This window comes from Epargyreus clarus, unplaced genomic scaffold, assembly GCF_041222505.1.
Source record: "Epargyreus clarus isolate Ecla_fem2 unplaced genomic scaffold, WU_Ecla_fem_2.2 ptg000024l, whole genome shotgun sequence".
In the NCBI taxonomy this organism is placed as follows: Eukaryota; Metazoa; Arthropoda; class Insecta; order Lepidoptera; family Hesperiidae; genus Epargyreus; species Epargyreus clarus.
In genome coordinates this window covers 2,773,341-2,793,506 of record NW_027332231.1, presented here as the reverse complement: position 1 = coordinate 2,793,506, position 20,166 = coordinate 2,773,341, and the positions used below count along the sequence as shown (strand labels likewise).

Below are 20,166 nucleotides of genomic sequence, written 5' to 3'. Positions count from 1 at the left end.
AAAAATCAAGCAAACTGTCTATTAAATATGAAAGCTAAAGAAAAATAGTCCAACGATATACTAAAAAATGGAACGTTAGGTACACTTTGGTGAATATTAAGTTTACTAAAAAAATATATCTTACATGATCATTACGATGTCGCAATATTTCTTAGTAGAAAGCGCCATTTCTCGACAAGTTTTGGTAAGTTGCCGAAGCGTGTGTAACGCCATCTGTTGACGAGACGTGGAACTTGTGCGCAATTCAGTAGCGCCATCTCTGGCGAGTTGCAGGAAGTCACCGCAATAAGTAATACGCGCCTACCCTCTGCTCATTTCTGAGACCCTGGTACTTTATAATCCTAATTGAGACTTTCCATTGGCTTAAATAAAGAAATATGTGCCCAACGCGCATTAGACATAAGACCGTGATTCAAAAGCGGCATCTCTTGACGAGTTACAGGAGATCACTATAGTGGTTAATTGTATCAGGCGTTACTTTGCGGAAATCCATGCTATTAAGTTAAGATTAAAACTACTTCGCAAAAATCTGCTACAAATATGTATGATGGTATATATTTTAACCCATGCAGTATGTACCACCCTCCCTCCCTCAAAGGATGCGTGCAGATGCAAAAATATACACCATCATATATACCACCACCAACACGTGTTTCGCTCCAAAACGGAGCATCATCAGGGTAAGTTAACTACGACGGTTAATCGCTAAGCTTAGCGATTAACCGTCATCATCATCTCTTGATGAGTTGCGGAACGTTGCCTCTATAATTAATATGCGCCTACCCTCTGCTCGTATCTGAGGCCCTGGTACTTTGAAAACCTAGTATTTGCCTTAAATAAAAATACGAATTGTACACAGCTTGCGCTGTTGACCATTAAGAAATAAGTGCATACCTTCTGCTTGTTTCGGAGGCCCTGGTAGTTTAAATAGCCGCCAAAATGAAGCGAAAAAAATTTTTCGATCGTAAAGCACTCTCTGATGCTTCGCATCATGAGTCGTGCAAAACCTAATTAGTCCATTGAAAAGTTACATTTGGGTATGCATTTGTCAGAGGACGCAATTTTATTTTTTTAATGTGTAGGGGGGGTCAGTAGAAGCTTAAGTTCAAGTTTGTGGGGTCGGCACCCTTGTCCCCCGGCCGCCATCTTGGAAAAGGGGGTGCAAAGGGTTTTCGCGCTGTATCTCGTAAACTAGTTACCCTACAGAAAATTTAATCAAACATAAAATGTAGCAAATTAAATTTCCTACAATTTTATTTCTATTACTTTTTATCGTCAAGTGACCAACAAAAAAGTTATAAACAAAAATAAATGAAAATTTTGTAACAAATTTCCTTTTGGAGGTTATAACTTTTTTTCAGTTCATTTTACAATAAAATGACATCACAGCAATTTTGTAGAGGGTTTTTCAACGAACAATTTCCTCTATATAATTGTATCATTTTATTTATTTATCTAAGTTTTACAGCGCTCCAAACTTGAAGGGATTCTCGAATGCTCATAGGGATGCAATAAAAACTAAAAATTAGGCTTACTTTTCTATCTATATTTTTTTTATTCATACAATTTATTATGATCTTAACATTCCTATGCTATTATTAAACTATGTTTGACCCTTTTACCCACCACTTATGAGGTAATCCACGGGCAATTTCTAGACAAAATAATGTTACTTATTATTATATATTGAAAAATGTCTATCAGTTATTATTTTTTCATTCTCTTCGATGGTCCAGGCTGCGAGAAAAAATCTGAAGCAGTATCCGAGGTGAATTTTTGTAGTATAATGGGAGTTGGTATTGGCGTCATTGTCGGTAATTCATCTTCTAATTCATTTTCTTCAAGTAATGTTGATATGTCCACGATGTTGCTGCAGCTTTCACCACCACAATGGAGGCAAACTGGTGAACATTTAAGGCCTGCTTTTCGACAACCGCACGCACTTCCACAATTTCCTTTGCATCTGCAAAAGATTAATTTCATAAGCTCGGGGGGTGCTGGAGGCTTGGAAGCTTGGATTGGCATCCAAAATTTTCCATGCTTCATTACGTACTTCACAAATCCTTCTCTGCCGATTTTGTCGCAAGTGACTCTCGTCCTGAAATGCTTCACCACAAATAAAACAATTGTGCACAAAATCAAAATCTGTCTCTACAAGTTCTGATACTGCAGATGATGAACTGCTGCTGCTCAGACGACGAACAGCATTATCTGTTCGACTGTCACTATAATATTGATAACACGCTATATGTACACTAATCTCTGAAACAGTTTGTAAAAATTGCTCATTGTCTAAGTCATTTTTGGCTTTTGCTCGATCAAGCAAAGTTTTCACTCCTCTAGCCTTTACAGTTCTTACTTTAATGTTCCCCAGAGGTTTTTTACAAATGAAACAACCACTCACGATGCACGCTTAAAAAAAGTCAAAATGCTTATCACAAAGATATTAATTTTACCCACAAAACTCTCAATAGTATCGATAAAATTATTAATATTTTTCACAATTTTTAACACGACTGCACGTGGCGAAATATGTAGCACAACTGTAAGAATAAATAGAGGGGAACCGACAGCTAATAGTTATAGTTAATAGTTTAATAATAGCATAGGAATGTTAAGATCATAATAAATTGTATGAATAAAAAAAATATAGATAGAAAAGTAAGCCTAATTTTTAGTTTTTATTGCATCCCTATGAGCATCCGTTCAAGTTTGGAGCGCTGTAAAACCTAGATAAATAAATAAAATGAAACAATTATATAGAGGAAATTGTTCGTTGATAAACCCTCTACAAAATTGCTGTGATGTCATTTTATTGTAAAATGAACTGAAAAAAAGTTATAACCTCCAAAAGGAAATTTGTTACAAAATTTTCATTTATTTTTGTTTATAACTTTTTTGTTGGTCACTTGACGATAAAAAGTAACAGAAATAAAATTGTAGGAAATTTAATTTGCTTCATTTTATGTTTGATTAAATTTTCTGTAGGGTAACTAGTTTACGAGATACAGCGCGAAAACCCTTTGCACCCCCTTTTCCAAGATGGCGGCCGGGGGACAAGGGTGCCGACCCCACAAACTTGAACTTAAGCTTCTACTGACCCCCCCTACACATTAAAAAAATAAAATTGCGTCCTCTGACAAATGCACACTAAGGCCTAAAAAATGTAACATTTCAATGGACTAAATTGGGAATTTCCTTTGGCTTTAATTTTAATTTATGGCCACTTGTTTCTTAAATTAAAAGTATATTTTAATCGGGTATTGGTGCGTAAGGGCATTTTAAAACAAGCAACGCCATCTAGTGTCGGGTGAAAGAAACTACGAATCCGAAGAATTATTTATTGCGTACTGGATCACCAAAATTCTTTGTACAATAAGTAATTTTAAATAACACTGACGAATTATTTACACAATTAATTCTAGAACTAATCTACTATTAATGTCATACAATTTATATTTACATAGGATAACAAACATTAAAATTAGACAATAATTTATCTTAGAATCCAAGTATACTGATGGTAGGTTATTATATCTATTATTTTTAACTTATTATTAAGTTAAATTAGCTTAATTAGTTTTTAAAACCAAAAGACATCAATTTTATGAATATGCATTTATAATATTTTTAGTATCGTGAACATGAGATGTGTTCTTTTACATTTTTTGTTTCTGTTTTAACTACTGAATTTGGAGATAAGTATACTATGATATTATTAACTTTATTTTAATGTTTTTTGTCGCGCATGTCCCTAATATACATATGATTTTTTACAGGTTGTTTTTTTAACAAAACTGAAATTAAAGTGAGCAAAACTGTAGAATAATTTTCAAATACTTTACTTACCTAATTTTTGAAACATTTATTTCAAATTAGTAATATACATGGAATATAAGTGACAAATTATACATGTTTCCTAAAAGTACAATTTAACGTCAAATACATATGTGTTTCGAAATTATACTTTTTTCATTTATTTCATTCTTAAACTGTTCCATAATATATTTTCATTCTTAAATTGTTTTATAATTCTCAAAATAAAATCAGTGACTTGGTTATTTGAAAGACATTTATATACATAGGTTTTAATAATTAAATGAAGTAATAAAATGTTAATTTGTCTAATAGAGCTATTTAATTGACCATTTAAAACTTATTTTACATTATGTGAAAGAAAACATAATTTACAGATTATATACGGATGATTTTCAAACACAATTTGAGCAACTGATACAAGTTTTTCTTAACACCACCGTCCAACTTTTTGTCCCTTGTAGGAATTTTGTGAGCAGTGTGTATCATGTATACCAGTATGTAAAAGTAATGTGAAATAACAACATTTTTAAAGTCTAATCAACACATAGCTACCGTGGCAAGCCATAGCCGATATAATAGTCCTTCTCTATTTAGTTTCTTCTAGGGTCTAGGGTGTCTGTATTTATTTATTCAATAAGTCATAATTACTTTCGGGCCTCGAGAAGCGCTATTTAAGTTGTGAAAAAATACTATTAATTGATTTAATTGCACAATTAAAAAATACACTTAAAATTTTAGCTAGATACCTATAGCAAATCGTCAATTGCTTATTGATTAACAATTAGTCTCGCGCTCAGTAATAATATGGAAACAAATCGGTATAGTAATGGTACTTAATAAGTTTTAGATACGTTTAACGGAAATGCCTTTATTACAGGTATGGTTGATGCCATTGAACAGTTGGCAAATATTATAATTTTTGCTATAATCTGACTGTTATAGACTGAGGTTATAGATACATAATTAATTACAGTAAATGGTTTACGTCATTTTATACAAGGGTCAATGCATAAATATACATAATAATATTGCACAATAATTTATGAATAAAACATCAATATAAGGTGCAGACCAAATAGAAGATACGCCGGCATTGACATTCATGCAGTTACGTGTATTTTTGTAGAAAAAAACTAGCGCTGCGGTCAAAAATATACAAAGGCGATGTGAAGTTTTGACACTTACACGAACCTATAATGTTTTGTATAAAAGACGTTTTTTCTTTAAGGTTTCGCAAACTTAATAAGTAATTAATTTATTTCGTGAACAAAGGCCACACTGACCGAGGGGGATTAACCGCTGCGAGTTGCTTTGTCCTCGCCCGATATACCTTCTGCTTGGCCTTAGCCTAGGATTTATTTATTTAGTACTCGTAAGTACTTATAGAGCTATCTTCATTTTATTTAATGATCATTATATCTAACAGGGTCATTATAAAATTTTCAACTATAAATAAATTCAATGATAACTCTCATTTATTTTTACGTGCATTTATAGAGTACGTATATATTATGTTAATGTAACTACCTTATTACATTCCTTCTCTATCTATTAGATCGATCAATTTCTAATTTAGAATCGTTTAATTTAACTAAATAGTAAGTTTCCAGTTTTGAGAAGATTGTAAATAAATAGGATTACGTACTATTTAAGAGAACGGTAGAAAATCAGAGATAGTTTAACAGTAGGTACTTCATTTAGAAAACTATCAAAATAGTAGCTAAATTTTCGAGATAAGCCTCACAACACACTTTCTAATACTATCTAAATCGATTTTTATAGGTAGGTACATTTGAAATAGGAGTCCAATTTGACTGTAGGTGGATATTTAGCTCTATACCTTACAAGATTTGGAATTTCAATATACATATTTATTTTTTTGGGCAACTAACTTTTCCCTCTGAATAATTTTTCGAATGTACCGAAATGGAACGAGGAATAGAAAGTGTGCTGATTGGCTCAAACATACACAAATATCTGAGCAATATGTAGAATATTAAACGGTCTTCGTTCAAGATTGAACTTATTCAAGTCGTTAAAGTTCAACTTAATAGTCTCTTAGAGATTAGATGTAGACTCATTGTTTAGAGACTTGTTGCTAGACTCATAGAGACAGTCTCTAAGTCAATTAAGCCCGTTATCTATAATCGATCTATTCAATTTTAGTCTACTAAAGATTAAAATTTGTTCATGTTTTATTTGCAGAAATTGTCAAGTTTTGATCTCTGATAGGCAAATAATTACATAGATTGATTTTTAATAATGGGCGTTAGTTGAGACTCTAGACTCTTTAGAGACTTATTTCTCGACTCTTAGAGACTTCACAGTATACCACGAACAACTTACTCTAACCAGCGAAGGTAAACCGACTGTATCCTATGCGTAATTATATATTGGCCTACGTCATCGGAGGGCGAACTGGATGATGACTGAAGATAGTAGGAGAAGGCAGGTCATGCTCGACGTGATGCTGTGGATAGCGCTCGTGTTCCGCCGCAAAATGGCTGCCATCTTATTACCTGGCAATTGTCAAAAAGATTTGTTCATGTTCAAATAAATAATGCAACAAAAAAATGTTTTAATTTATTTCTTGTGTTGACCTATTTCCGTATAGACCGAAAGCTTAGTAGGTATAATTTTACACTAGATTATACACTACATAGAAATAAACGATAATTGAAACATTTGTGTATAGTCAGTGTTACATATAGCGTAGCGAAAAAAATCTAAGTCTATGGTTACATAAGATATATTTACTTATTAATACTTTACTTCTTTTAAGTAATAATACGTATACATATGCACTGCATGTATAAATTATCCCGAATTATTGAGCGTCTCACATTCTCTTTGAAAAAGAAAAACATAGCATGAACACGGGTTCAGTGTTCGCACAGATTCGCACTGCATGTATGATTCCCCGAGTCTATCAACGTCTCACACAATGAATGACTTCTAGATATTTTAAGTATAACCTTGCTTCCCCGAAGAATTAAGGCTCAATGCATATTTTAAGGATTATTTTATTTATACTTACTGCCTTCCGACACAAAAACGTGTATAGACGCGGGTTCAGTGTTGCTCGCACTGCACGTATAGTTCCCCGAGTCTTTGAGCGTGGCGCCGCGGACGGTCAGCCGCGACTGCGTGCGCGCGCCCGGCTCCGTCTCCACCGTGATGCCGCCGCGCGTCGCGTCGTAGTTAATCATCCGGTCGTTGTGGTACCAGAACACGTATTGCGGTGGAGTTGGGCTCTGGAATATAGAAAAATTGCATTTTATTTGTCTGTTTATTATCCATGTTTTAGCCCTAATAGGGCAAAATTGGTAGATGCCATAGACACATTTTGTTTCAACACTAATACGTACGGTAAAATTCATTTTAACACTGGCGCTTTCACGTTTTGTCACTTTTTAGAATGTGATTGATTTTCACATTAATATTCATAGAATATGAGAGCTTAATTAATATTTCGAATCATAGTTACTACGAGTATAAACACGTAGAGACAATAAGGAAATTAATGCTAAAATCTACATATCTTTAGTCGACCAATTCAAATTAATGAAATGTTTTAAAACAGACAGATAGACAGGTACAATATTGATTGTCCCATATAAAGTTTTACTAACTACCTTCAGAACATAAAAATAATATTAATTTACCACTTAATATCACCACCACGTCACCGTGCTAAGTCTAACTATGAAATTGTCTCTTGCGGGACATTTGTATCCCATTGAGTAAATGGGTTAATTTAAAATGTATGTAATTATTTCTAACAAAATAATTAAACGCAGCATACTCTGATACGAGTAGATATATATGAAATATAAAACTATCTTGAGGGAACATGTTACCTTCTCCACAATGCAAATGAGGTGTATGACGCTGCCCAGATCGACGTGGTGCTCGCCGGAGCCCAGGATGAAGGCTTCCGGTATCACTATCTGGAGTCTCACGTAGTGGGACACGATGCCTGTCCGGGTTGACACCTGGAATGGACAAATATGATTTTAGCAAAGTTTAGCAGCCGTTACATTGATAGTAAATGTTATGAAAGAAACAAATTTTGATTTAAGAAAAATATTTTTTTACTGTATATCAGGTAAGTCGTTGTGTAAAATGAGAATGGTTAGCGATGTTTGACCACTCCTGATCATAGTCGCGTTATATCTGTCTAAGCCGGCCTTTCACCCTATATGTATCTATCACACTCTTCCTCGACCTGCCCGGTCAAACTATACTGGCTCTACCACCTATTAATAGATATAAGTGATTATCTATCGTCATTTAGACTACATCTTCGTGTGCTACTAAGTATTACGTAACAAAAAAGAAAGCAGATTATCCTATAAATATATGTTTATGATGCCAATTCTATTTCGTCTCAAGATTTGTAAGACAATACGTGTAGCTAACTACTATTGGCCAAAGTCATGATGTCTAGACGACAAATAAGTGCCTTTTTATTAGACCGGGCTGGCAGACGAACTCGAGTGGCGTTAGTAGTCATTATATCAAATAACATACTATTTGGAGGTTTCTTGAAGGACATCATTAAAATAAAAATAGGGTCTTCATTATTATATCTTAATATTGTAACAGATATAAAACGTCATATTTAATTTATCAATAAATTAGAATTAGTCTCACTTCTTACTTAGAATAGCTTCATAAGAAATAAATGTTTTTCCGTTGGTTTTATGGTGATGACGACCAGGTGAGGAAGCGGTCACCATTCCAGTCTGATACACAAAGGGTTCCATAACCAGCCGGGCAACTATAAATCATGAACTTAAATTCTTCTTCTGGTCTGGTTATTTGTGTGATCATGGTACCCACGTTATTGGGAGTTCTTCTATGGAACCAACAGCTAAGTTATTCTAGTAAGCGAAAGATATCTATTGCCTAGTTTGTCACGTAGATCACAGATGGTGAGTGCATACGTGTTCACAGGAATATTTCTGTGTAGATAAAATAAAACGAAATAGGGATCTACATTTTTAAAATTAGCATATCCTTCCCTGGGGCGGCAGTCTCGACATTCGTAACGAATCTGACGTTAACTATCGATCGCTAAATCTTAACGAAAAATATCGCTTGCAGAAATCTTCTTTACGACAAATGCAAGTCTCGACTACTCAAATTCCACGCAAAGTCGGTACTTGAAACGTCGGTACGATAGCGAAATCCGTATTCATAGCAGTGACAATTTATATCAAGAAATGTTGCAACTTAAAAAATGTAAGGCAGAATTGGTGAAGTTAATTTAATAAAAGTAATTAATTAATTTTGGCCATTACTAAAAAAGTATGTGGAATATTCTAAGTAAATATGTTTTTATAAATCTGATTCATTTTAGTGATATAGTTTTAATATATCTAGAATTGTAATAAAATCAGTGGACATTATAATATATATTACTGCAACACTAGCCAATTTGACGTTTGCTATGTGAATCTGTTTGAAAGGTTATGGAGACAATGTCAACATTGTAAACTGATTATACGCCAACAAAAAAGTGGTTCAGTTTTTTGGAGTCTTTAAGTAAAGTCGTTGTAAAGTAAAATGGGTGCGCCGACGGCAACAGTGTGTTGCAACGGCCGGGGTGTTCGCAAATGACATCTACGTCGAATTCCAAAAAGTAAGTAGAAAGTACTTTTTATAATATTAATCCCTTAATATAGTTAAAATTTTGTATGTGATTACCTAAAGTTTGTCAACTATCAACAGGCGGAGCCCTCCAACATGTACGCTGAAGCAGATAAGGAGCAAGCAGAAGTCACAATGCTTTTGGCAGAGGCAATGAATAAAATGGGGATGTCTCAAAAATAAGATGGTTAAGAAGAAAAACAATAATGTTTTTTTATTGTGTCCATATTTTGAGAATAAACATATATTATGCTCAAGGAAATTTGTTGATTTTTATAGGTGTCATCACCCAAGACTAAGGGTACCCCTTATCAGCACCTAATATATTATAATGAATCAATGAATACAGTACAAATATTCTTTATTGTAAATCAAAAGAACATGATAGTCTCAGAAACACAACTTCATCCAAATTTTATTTATTACGTCGATTTCTCATGATACGTCGCCGCTTTACCGTTTTGCGACGATGCTCAAGCTCAAAAATATTATAAGCTAAATACGCCTAAGTTAAATATGACTTTTTTTTGGAAATAATTGTAGTTTAAATACCTTAACGATCGTAACGATCACTTATCGGGCTGTCAAATTTACACGATAAATGTTTTGCGAATATCGTAAAGTTGACAAATGGATTCGATATGATTGCGATGACAGTCGGTAGTTTTCATAGTCGAGACTACCAAAAATCGTTAAATTACGATCGGTAAGACTTATCAACCGAATTCGGTCGCTAAGCGATCGCTATCTATGTCGAGACTGCCGCCGCTGCTTACCTACTACCAATTACGATTATAACGGAGCAATTTCATATTCATGTATAGAAAATTCAAAACTTAACAAGATTATGAATAATTGTGAATAATAATAATAGTGGTAGCTTATCATCATCAACCCACTACTGTTACCCAGTGCTGGGCACGGGTCTCCTCTCAGAATGAGAAGGATTAGGACATAGTCCACCCTGCTGGCCAAGTGCGTATGGGTAGACTTCACATACATTTGAGCTTTTTTTTATAAATCTCGCATGTATGCAGGGCAGGTATCCTCACGATGTTTTCCTTCACCGTTTAGCAAGTGATAATTAATTTCCATTAGCTTAGTAGCTTATGGAGGTTTGAAATTTGCTGTCTCAATTCGGGGGTCCATGGTTAGTGGCTAATACGTAACGCATTTGGCCAATATCATGAGCATGATCATAGTCTGAGCTCACACTGTAAAAAAATTAAGACCAACATTGAGACAAACACGAATTCACGATTAAGTAACTCCCCTAGCACATTTCGACGTGCTTTATCCATTCCAAATCGACTCCACGTACTCTAAACAAAGAGATGTGACTTCCTCTCATTATATGTCGTATAATTATCTTTGTATTGTCTCTGTACAAAGTGTAAAAGCATCTCTCGTACACCCTTTGTCTCGAGAGCCCTCGAGGGATGATTCATAGCGCCTTATTTGTTGAAGTCAGGCCCTTTGAAGAGCCTCTAAACAACGCATGTATAGACAAGAGGCGTTTGGAGTTGTGGCTAGCCATATGCTACTATTTTGTGATAAAATACGATATAAATATTATATTTGAGGGAAATATTTCGTAAGATATAAGGAAGAGTGTATTTATGTGGCGAAGTTAATAGAATTATTTTGTATGCTTTTCCTTATTTGACCTTTCGAAATAAATTATGCTTGTGGTGCGGAAGGTAAAGCCAAGATGGTTTCGATCGGGGAGGTACCATCACCACCCATTTCTAGGGTAACACAGGTGCTATGTGTCGGTGGAAGGGTGTAGATGCCGACTAATTTACATATTATGAGGCGACCATCTTAGTTCTCAGGATTCGTAACGCTGTTATCAACCTCAGGGAGACCACTTCTAAACGAAGTTGGTTTCAGATAATCCATGATCGAAATTCAAATAAAAAAAAATAAGGTAAGAGATTAAAAAATCCTTTTAGTAGAATTTGAAATGAGAACAATGTACACAAAGAATAAAAAAACACATAACCCATAATACAAGAACTAGGTCGTCCCCACAAATATATCCGCGTTTTATTTCCCACCGCGTCTGCCCCACAGCAAAAACTCCCGAACGGCCTCTCAATACGCGAAATCATTTCCTTTATGTAAATAGGACTATTTCATCTGCATACAGTGTTGCTTTCGCTTTAAAAGATTCAGCCGATCCTTGTTCCTCCCATTTCTTTGTTTCTTCCCAAATCCAGAAAATGGAAAACTTAATGACATGGGTACAACGTATCTAAATTGCCGTATCTAGACAAAATCGACGCTATCGCGGAATGGTCTCGGTGTTTAGGTTTTATTGTAGTTGTATTTCACTAGTGCTACGATTTAAATACGTATTAAACTGAAATGTTTGTTTGTGAATTCATAATGTGTACCTAATTACATAGTTAAACTTTTGGTGCATAAATTACTATTAGAATACTATATAAAATAGCTGTGTTTGTCTCGTAAAGTTGAATGTAAGGAAAGCTATGATAGGCATGAAAAAAACAACGAAAGAAACTCCTTATTGTCAATAGAAACTGCAATAAAGCGATTTTAATCAAATTACGTAATAAATAATAAAATAAATTTATTTCAAAAACTTTTACTTATTGTGCTGCATGTTTATAGTTGTAAAATATGTAGGTACATATATGCTAGGACAATGTAAATGCTAGGAAATATCTTTAAGCAATAAATATATTATAAGTACGTGTACATAATACAGATAACGTCACAAGTAAAAATACGGAAGTAAACCAAATCAAATTTGTCTCTGCTTATGAAGACACTTGTAGTCGTATCACGTTTTCCCGTGATTGTTTGATGTTTCAGACCGCACAAACATCGTATAACATACCCACCGTATAATGAAACACGCAATCAAGACTGTCATATAAAAGATAGAAGTTATTATTTGGTAGCTATTGAATAAGGTTATGTTTTATTTAACTTCGTGGAGAAATCATGATGTGCCACACCACACCTATTTCTGTCTAATAGCAGCAGTGTTAAGCGCTTCTGTGTTCTGGTTTGAAAAGTGTGGTAGGTAAAGGACACATACGTTTCAGAGGCGTTCCAGCTTAGCCCTCAGGGGTAATGGCGCACCTCGTGGCCAATCTTAGACAGAAATATCTAATCCTGTCTGTGGTTCATTACATGGGCGGCAGTAGCCACTTACCATCAAGTGGACTGCGGCGGTGGCAAAGGACGGCGGCGTATACTTAAAAAAAATCAAGTGAATTAAGTAGGACCTGCCTAAGTTTGCTTAGGATAAATATTGAATAATACTATGCTTATTATGTTTTCTTTCGGCGTAATAAATATATTACACTTTAATTATATATATATATGTATGTATGTAGCAGAAGACCATACAGTCCACCTGATGGTAAGTGGCCACTGCCGCCCATGGACATCTGTAATCAACCCCAGATAGGATTAGATATTCCTACCTGAGGTCGGTTACAGATGCGCCGCTACCCCTGAGGACTAAGCTGGAACACTCGGAAAAGTCTGTCTCCCTTACCACACCCTTCAAACCGGAACACAGCAGCGTCTAACACTGCTGTTATTAGGTAGAAATAGGTGTGGCGGTGGTGCTGCCGGAGTCGAACCACAAAGGGTTCTACCACCTTTTATATATTACTTAGCCAATAATTCTGTATTTATTTATTATTAAAATGTTTTATAAATGTTGTCAACTAGCAAAGATTTCATAAGAATAAAATACCTAAATAAGAAAAATCTGAAAACATTCTCTATTCCCTCATTTAAACTTATATCACTATATAAATATCAATAGCATATTAAAATCATTTTCTCAAAAACTTCGTCAATTTTCCTATTCTTGAACGGGCCCGGAAACTCAGTCAAAACAAACACGTTCACTAGGAAATCACTTCCCAAAATCAACTGTAATTTTCCCTTCCGCATCCAAAGGAAACAGACGAACCCAATCAAACAAACCTAGTTAGTAGTTTTTGATTGGGGGCTTAATTACTCTCGCAACATCCAAATTGTGATATATGTGAGTAGGTATGAATGAAACAATCACGGGAAAACGTGACATGATTTTGTCTATAAGTTACTAGTTACTAATAACAATAAGTTATGCTACTCCCTTGCATTTTCAGTAAAAAAATAAAAATTGCAGAGCCGTCATTTGCAAGCAATATCAATATATAGTTTTGAAAAGTAAGAAAAAAGTAGAACGTTGAATGCCCGGGCAAAAAACGTGTTTTAGCTTAGTTTTCAGGGATGTATGTATTAAAAATCGCGAATTATTTTAATTTAGTAGTAATTTTCGTCTTACCCCACAAAAAAATAAAAGATATTGATGGACAGCTTAATTTACAATATCGTATGTATTGTATAATAAATCACAAGAAAATGTAAAAAAAAACAAAGCTCACGGGAGCAAAGCTCGCTTTCGATTTCCGGTCAAGCATGATGTAGTGTAGTGCAGTGTTGTGATGAATGCAGCTTTTATTATGGTTCTGGGTGTGTATTAGTTCATGTTTGTGTATCATGACGTCACGACGTAGGGAATTCTGGTGTGACCTTAGTCGTTTATCCTGACGCACGTGTTTACGGCTGCACGCGCGTTCCATCCTCACACATAAATCGCTGCATGCTTTGCGACCAGTGTCCGTGTGCATATGAAACGCAACTTGCATTCTATATGCAAGTCGCGCGTGCGGGCGTAAAAATGCGCGTAAAAACACCCTATAATTGTACCGTTATTTTGATAATAGTGTGGCTATGGGCGCCTTTACTGACGCACGTGTTTCCATTTACACATATGAATTATCTCGCTGCGTTATATTCGCGAACTCTGTGTGTGCATATGAAACGATAGGATTCAAGTCGCGCGTGCAGGAGTAAACACGTGCGACACGAAAAGCGCCCTATGAGTGAGATATCGTTATTTTAATAAAATTGACTATTTAACGCTGAAATAAGCATTTATATACGATACGCGATTATCCAATGACCTACGTTCAGTCAACTTTTTCATTAAATCCAACGACATAAGGGCTCGTTTTTCATTTGGATGTTAATTAAAATTCCCCATTGGCCTCCCGGATTACTGATTTAATAAATTCAATTCCCGATGTAAATAAAAATAACGGGCAAAATAAAATTATATGGGAGCCCCGTAAGCCCTTTATTCTATGACAAAAAGGTCGCATTACCATTGATTTTGTGACGCGTGTATTGTTTTTCCGTAAAGGTCTTGTTCTACTGTGAGCGATAGGCGATGAAAAATGAATAATTGCAATAATGATGACGATTTTTTTAATATGATAAATAAAAAATAAAAAATGCTTTGAATCTGAATTGAATTTAAAAATAAAATTCGTGTTTAAGACATTAATATTCATTCCTTTTTGTTGAAATAACTTATCATCATTTACCAGCGACTTCCTATAATTTTAGAAAATATTTTTAAGGTGACAAAATTAACTCTTTTGAGCTATAATATAATAACATTTTTCACACTATTGTATACAATATTTTTTGTCCTATTTTTTTTTTCTATTTGTTTTTATACTCTTTGATTTTAAAACTTAGAGGCCATTGCAATGTAGGTTTTTGACAGTCATCTAAATATATATAACTCAAAGGTGACTGACTGACATAGTGATCTACGCACGCACGCACAGCCTAAACCACTGGACGGATCGGGCTGAAATTTGGCATGCAGGTAGATGTTATGAGATAGGCATCCGCTAAGGAAGGACTTTGATCAATTCTACCCCTAAGGGGATAAAATAGGGGATGAAAATATTACTTCGTAACGCGAGCGAAGCCGCGGGCAAAAGCTTATATCATATATAACTTTTCATTGTTTTTTTTTTCTTTTTACATGCTCGTTATTCGTTGACAATGAAACAGATACCGTTCTATGACAAAGGGTCTCATTAGCATTGATTTGGCGACATATGTTTGTGTTTCATAAAATACTCATGTATGTAAAATTCCCAATTTGCCTGCGGGTCCGTTGATTTACAACAATTGCTTATTTGTTTCGCAATATTTTTTGAATTCAATGAACATTATCTTTCATTTTCAGTCATACAAGGACACTCGGAACAAAGTGAATTGTGATAGTATTATTATATAATTATTTAAAGTAAGTTTTTATTTGGTAAAATGAGGGTTTGGGCTATTTTATGTATCTAATAGAAGATTTGATTAGATAGAATTAGACTGTAGCTAATTTAATTTTCAGCAAGTTAATTTCTAATACGCTAATAAATTCTCTAAGAATCAGAATTGGATGATTTTTTTGTACGGAAACCCTGCAAAGGTTCCTCTCAACTGCGGGGGCAGGAGAGAGGATATGCCGGAGTCCTACCGGCTAATACACCACGGCGTTCTTTTGAACGCCCTTTGTCGGGACCACGAGTGCGTTAATAGCTCTTGTCCGGGGTCCCGACGGAGAATTGCATGCCTGGAATTGGAACTTCTGACTCACCGATGAAACTCGGCCTTTGAGAGTTCAATCTTTTTGGCTCTACTGTAATTGGCACTTGGCAACAACTTAATTCTATTATAAGGCCATAATAAGGTTGCGCTCGAACTCCAGCCTAAACGAGTTCAATCCCATGTCAATAGCCTTTATACCCATTCACGTTGAAAACTCCATCCAAGATAATACTCCATTGATTGGCTAAATACCCCCAGGTTATCTCCGGCCGCCTATCAAAATTGAAACGCTTGTAAAATTAGTTTTGCATTAATATATGTAATGAACCCTCCATTGTGTAGGACGGTCTCGGTAAAGTTATTTAACTTATCCCTGGAGTCGCATTTGAAATAAACTTAACACGTAGAACTTTGATTTAATATTAGGGTGCTGATCGACGGATGAGATTGTTGTAATAAATTCTGTTTTGTGAATCAAATGTGTTTCATTTTGAAATTAGTTCCATTTATTTTCCTTAGAACTGCACCGATACTACTGAAGTATTGGTTGAATTAAAGGTAACGTGTATTAAAATAAAATCAGAATTGGGTACATATGGGCAACGTCGAACATCGGTTTTAGGGGTGGGCATAATTTGGAAGACCTTATTTGTCCTTAACAATTTCGCCGTGACCACGATCCATGCAACTGGGTCGAAATATCGGCATTAAAAAAAAAGACGTATATGGTAAGTACCCGTTAGTACATAATAAAAGGTCTCAATTCCGGGATCATTTTAGTCTAAAATCATAGACCTTATCTTTCTTGTTATTGCTTTTTTATACGATAGAAGAAGCAAATAATCATGCAGTAAGTGGCCACTGTCGCTCATAGACATTGGTTATCAACCCTAGATAAAATCCTATCTGGGGACGTACCTTGATCGGCCACAAATGCGTTGCTACCCTTGAACACTAAGGTGGAACGCTTCGCTTTTATGTTTCTAACTTACCAAACTCATGAAAAACGTAGCAGTGCTAAACATTGTTGTTATAAGACAGAAATAGGTGTGGCGGTAGTGTTTTACCACTTATAGAACTTACATCATACTAGGACTGCAATCTTGACACTAATAAGAGACGTTCATACTTAGTCCTTAGGGACATTAACATATTAAAGATCTACCTCCCAAAAAACTTTTTTTTTATTTAGGGATATTAATTATAAACTAGGCTGTTTCCTCGTTTACTACTCAATGAAAAAAGTTAGGCAAAGTGCTTCCGAACCAAAATAGTTCGTCCCCCAAAGTTAATTATATTCCCAGTCCGCTGAATTTTTAATGGCAAAAACGCGATTCAGGTCAAATATTTTTAGTTAATCGTTTTTCCAAATTTTAAATTTGTCGTCAACAACCAATTACGCTGCTAGGTGCAGGTCTCCTCTCGTACTCTGAGAGGAAATCTGCACATGTACAGAGAGGAGTTCCATACTCCACCATGCTGCCCAAATGCGTCACGTTGAGAACTTTTTTAATTAACTTTTTATGTTTCCTCACAGTGGTTCTTCACCGAAGGAAATGATAGTAACTTTCTTATACGGCAACGATTCGAAAAATTAGAACTTCGGATTCGAACCCTCCCCAAAACGAGAGGTCGAATTTCAAATTACTAGCCCAGCCAGGGCACCACTAGGTTATAATAATAATACTCTTTAAAAAATCCAAAAAAAAAAAAAGAAAATAGGTACAAATAAAAATAAAAAATCAATTTAACAAACTTCAAAACCCGCTCTTATCTCTCTCAAAAGCGATTTCTTCCAGACAACCTTTAGGTGAGTTATAGCAGCGATGAATAGAAAAAAATTGTTAGAAATCAAAATAATCTAATAACAAGGTTATTTCTATTAAACGAACCAACCACAATAATTGTATAATTCCGTGTGGTTATTAGACATTTCCATAACAATAACAATGTTTTGAGTAAACTTAATTATCTTCGTGACAGTTTAATTAAGCCTATCGTGTGTCAACGTGGTCTTTGTCACGTTTGATGGCCGGCAATTGACTGACGTACAATACGGCATACCCGCACTATGATTAAAACCGCTGTTGATTTTTCGAAATGAAAGTGAGCAGGGATATTAAAATTTTTATTCACGTTTTAGAAGCTATGTACATAGTGGCATTTAAAAAAGTGTTCTGAAAAATGAGATATGTGACTGCAGAAACTTCTTTCTGCAGTCACATATCTCATTTTTCTTATTTTTCTCATAGGACTTCTCCTTTAAAAAGCAAATGTAGTAGTCATTTTGATTTTTTTAAGTTTTAATATCACTACCAATTTGACGTAGCACGGTAAAGTTTTGCTATAATTATTTTAAAATCTACTAAATCAGTACACTATAATCTGTGGCAAAGGAATAGTCATAGCCAAGACTCAAAAAACATTACTCTTTTGTTGCAGTCGGATAAAAACCAAACTAAGACCAACAATAGTTACGCTTTGACTTTACACCGATTTGCGTATTTTAGAATAACCGAAAGTCGAAAATAAAATACATCGTAAGCCTTTAAAAGAATGCCTGTCCGCACAAAAATCGCACGAGTTTTACCGCAGTGCGGGTGTACCTAAACAAATTAAAAGGTAACAAAAAACGTGGTTGTTACATGCACCAAAAAATGCTTATGAGTCCTTTAAAAGTCCTTCGCAAAAACATACTCACGTAGGTAAAGTCGTATATAAAATTAACATTATCTTTGAGTTATAAATATAGCAATGGGATTTATTTATTTATTTATTTACATGCCAACAGCAACACACGCAATACATTAAATAGTACTTAGTAGTATACTATAGTAGTATTCATAATAATTAGGCTCGTATGTGTGCCAATTATAGGCATGAACAACGTTTATATATTAGTTTATATTTTTAATTTGTATGGAACAAATCGAACTATACGCAACCATTATAGTGCTGACTGAGCATGGTAATACTGAAACAACCGCAGCTATTGCCCATGAGTTTCGATCTGTGCCATTTAACTATGATATAAGTGCTACTTATGTGCTAAAATTTTATTTTTTAAAGAAGATAATGTATCAAAGTAAATGTCGAATTCCTTATCTATATTGCATAGTCGGTTGTATTCGGCGCAGATTCGAGGAAGAGTGTTTGAGGATGTTTGTTCTACACGCAGGAATGTGGAAAAGTTTACTAATGGGATGGCGTGGGTACCGAGATGGGACGTTCAGTCTAACTTCGTTCAGTAGACTGCCGAAAGCTATGACTCCACTCAAAAGTTTTTTGAGAAATAATATGTTTAATATAATATTTACAATCCATTTCCTATAATGTAGTCATAACAGCTGATGGTTATAAAAATACATTGTATTCCGATATATAGGATTAGGTAGGTAACCTATATAGAAACAATACGTGAAAAACTTACACATATGCGTGTATGAAAATTCAAATAGTAGTTTAGAACCTCTAGGTATACAATAATATTACATAAGTACAAATCAAATTTATAATCTTATTGTTTGAAATCAGTTAAAACAGCACATTAATCGCACCTTATCAAACCAAACTAAAAAGCAAAGAGTACAACCATTTCCTACTTTTTACTAAGTTAACAAACACTGCGCGATTAATTCAGCAGTGTGGTATTACCTTAGTAGCCAGCTCGTCACGCTACCCACTTTTGTGAATGAAAATGAATATTTTTGTCATTTATCATCTTTCAGATCTTGCGTGACAGTCACGGGTCGCGTTATGAAATAGTGGACGGTATTGAAAAACATTCGTTGGTTTAAAAGTACAAAACCCATAAATATAAATATAAGATTTAGACTAACCTCAGACCAAAAAAGGAGATAATGCCTTATGGAATTTTGACTTGTGCTTAAAAAGCGATGATAGATTTCGTCAATGTTGGAAATCTGAACTTTTATACTCCGCGGAATTGTGAGTTGTGCTTTAAAAGCCATGATAGATTTCTTCAATGTTGGTATCTGAACTTTTTATACGATATCAAAATATATTGGTACACTTAATAACATAAAGATATAATGATTATTTTTACATATAAGTTATTATTGAAAACAATTGTTTCAGTTTGCATTATATATTCAGTTTCATATGTCGGTCAGCAACCTTTATAGTTCATTTAATTTACGTTGAAAAAAGATGGCCATTACGAAATTTCCCATGCCATGCGGTTGCCGTTGCCGATGGCTATCCTACAATATTATTTTCAGGACACTTAGT

At 34.7% G+C, this 20,166-nt stretch overlaps 1 protein-coding gene across 1 annotated transcript in view; it reads right to left on the bottom strand.

Moving 5' to 3' along the window:
* Nucleotides 1–5,991: 5,991 nt before the first annotated feature.
* LOC140752147 (zwei Ig domain protein zig-8) overlaps nt 5,992–20,166 on the bottom strand; it is a 340,703-nt gene continuing 326,528 nt past the window's right edge. Inside the window, exons 6-8 of the mRNA XM_073086330.1 lie at nt 7,680–7,814; nt 6,857–7,073; nt 5,992–6,338 (exon numbers count right to left, since the gene is read on the bottom strand). Of these exons, the coding sequence (XP_072942431.1) occupies nt 6,223–6,338; nt 6,857–7,073; nt 7,680–7,814 (468 nt within the window). The 3' untranslated portion in view covers nt 5,992–6,222. The remainder of the gene's footprint in view (nt 6,339–6,856; nt 7,074–7,679; nt 7,815–20,166) is intronic.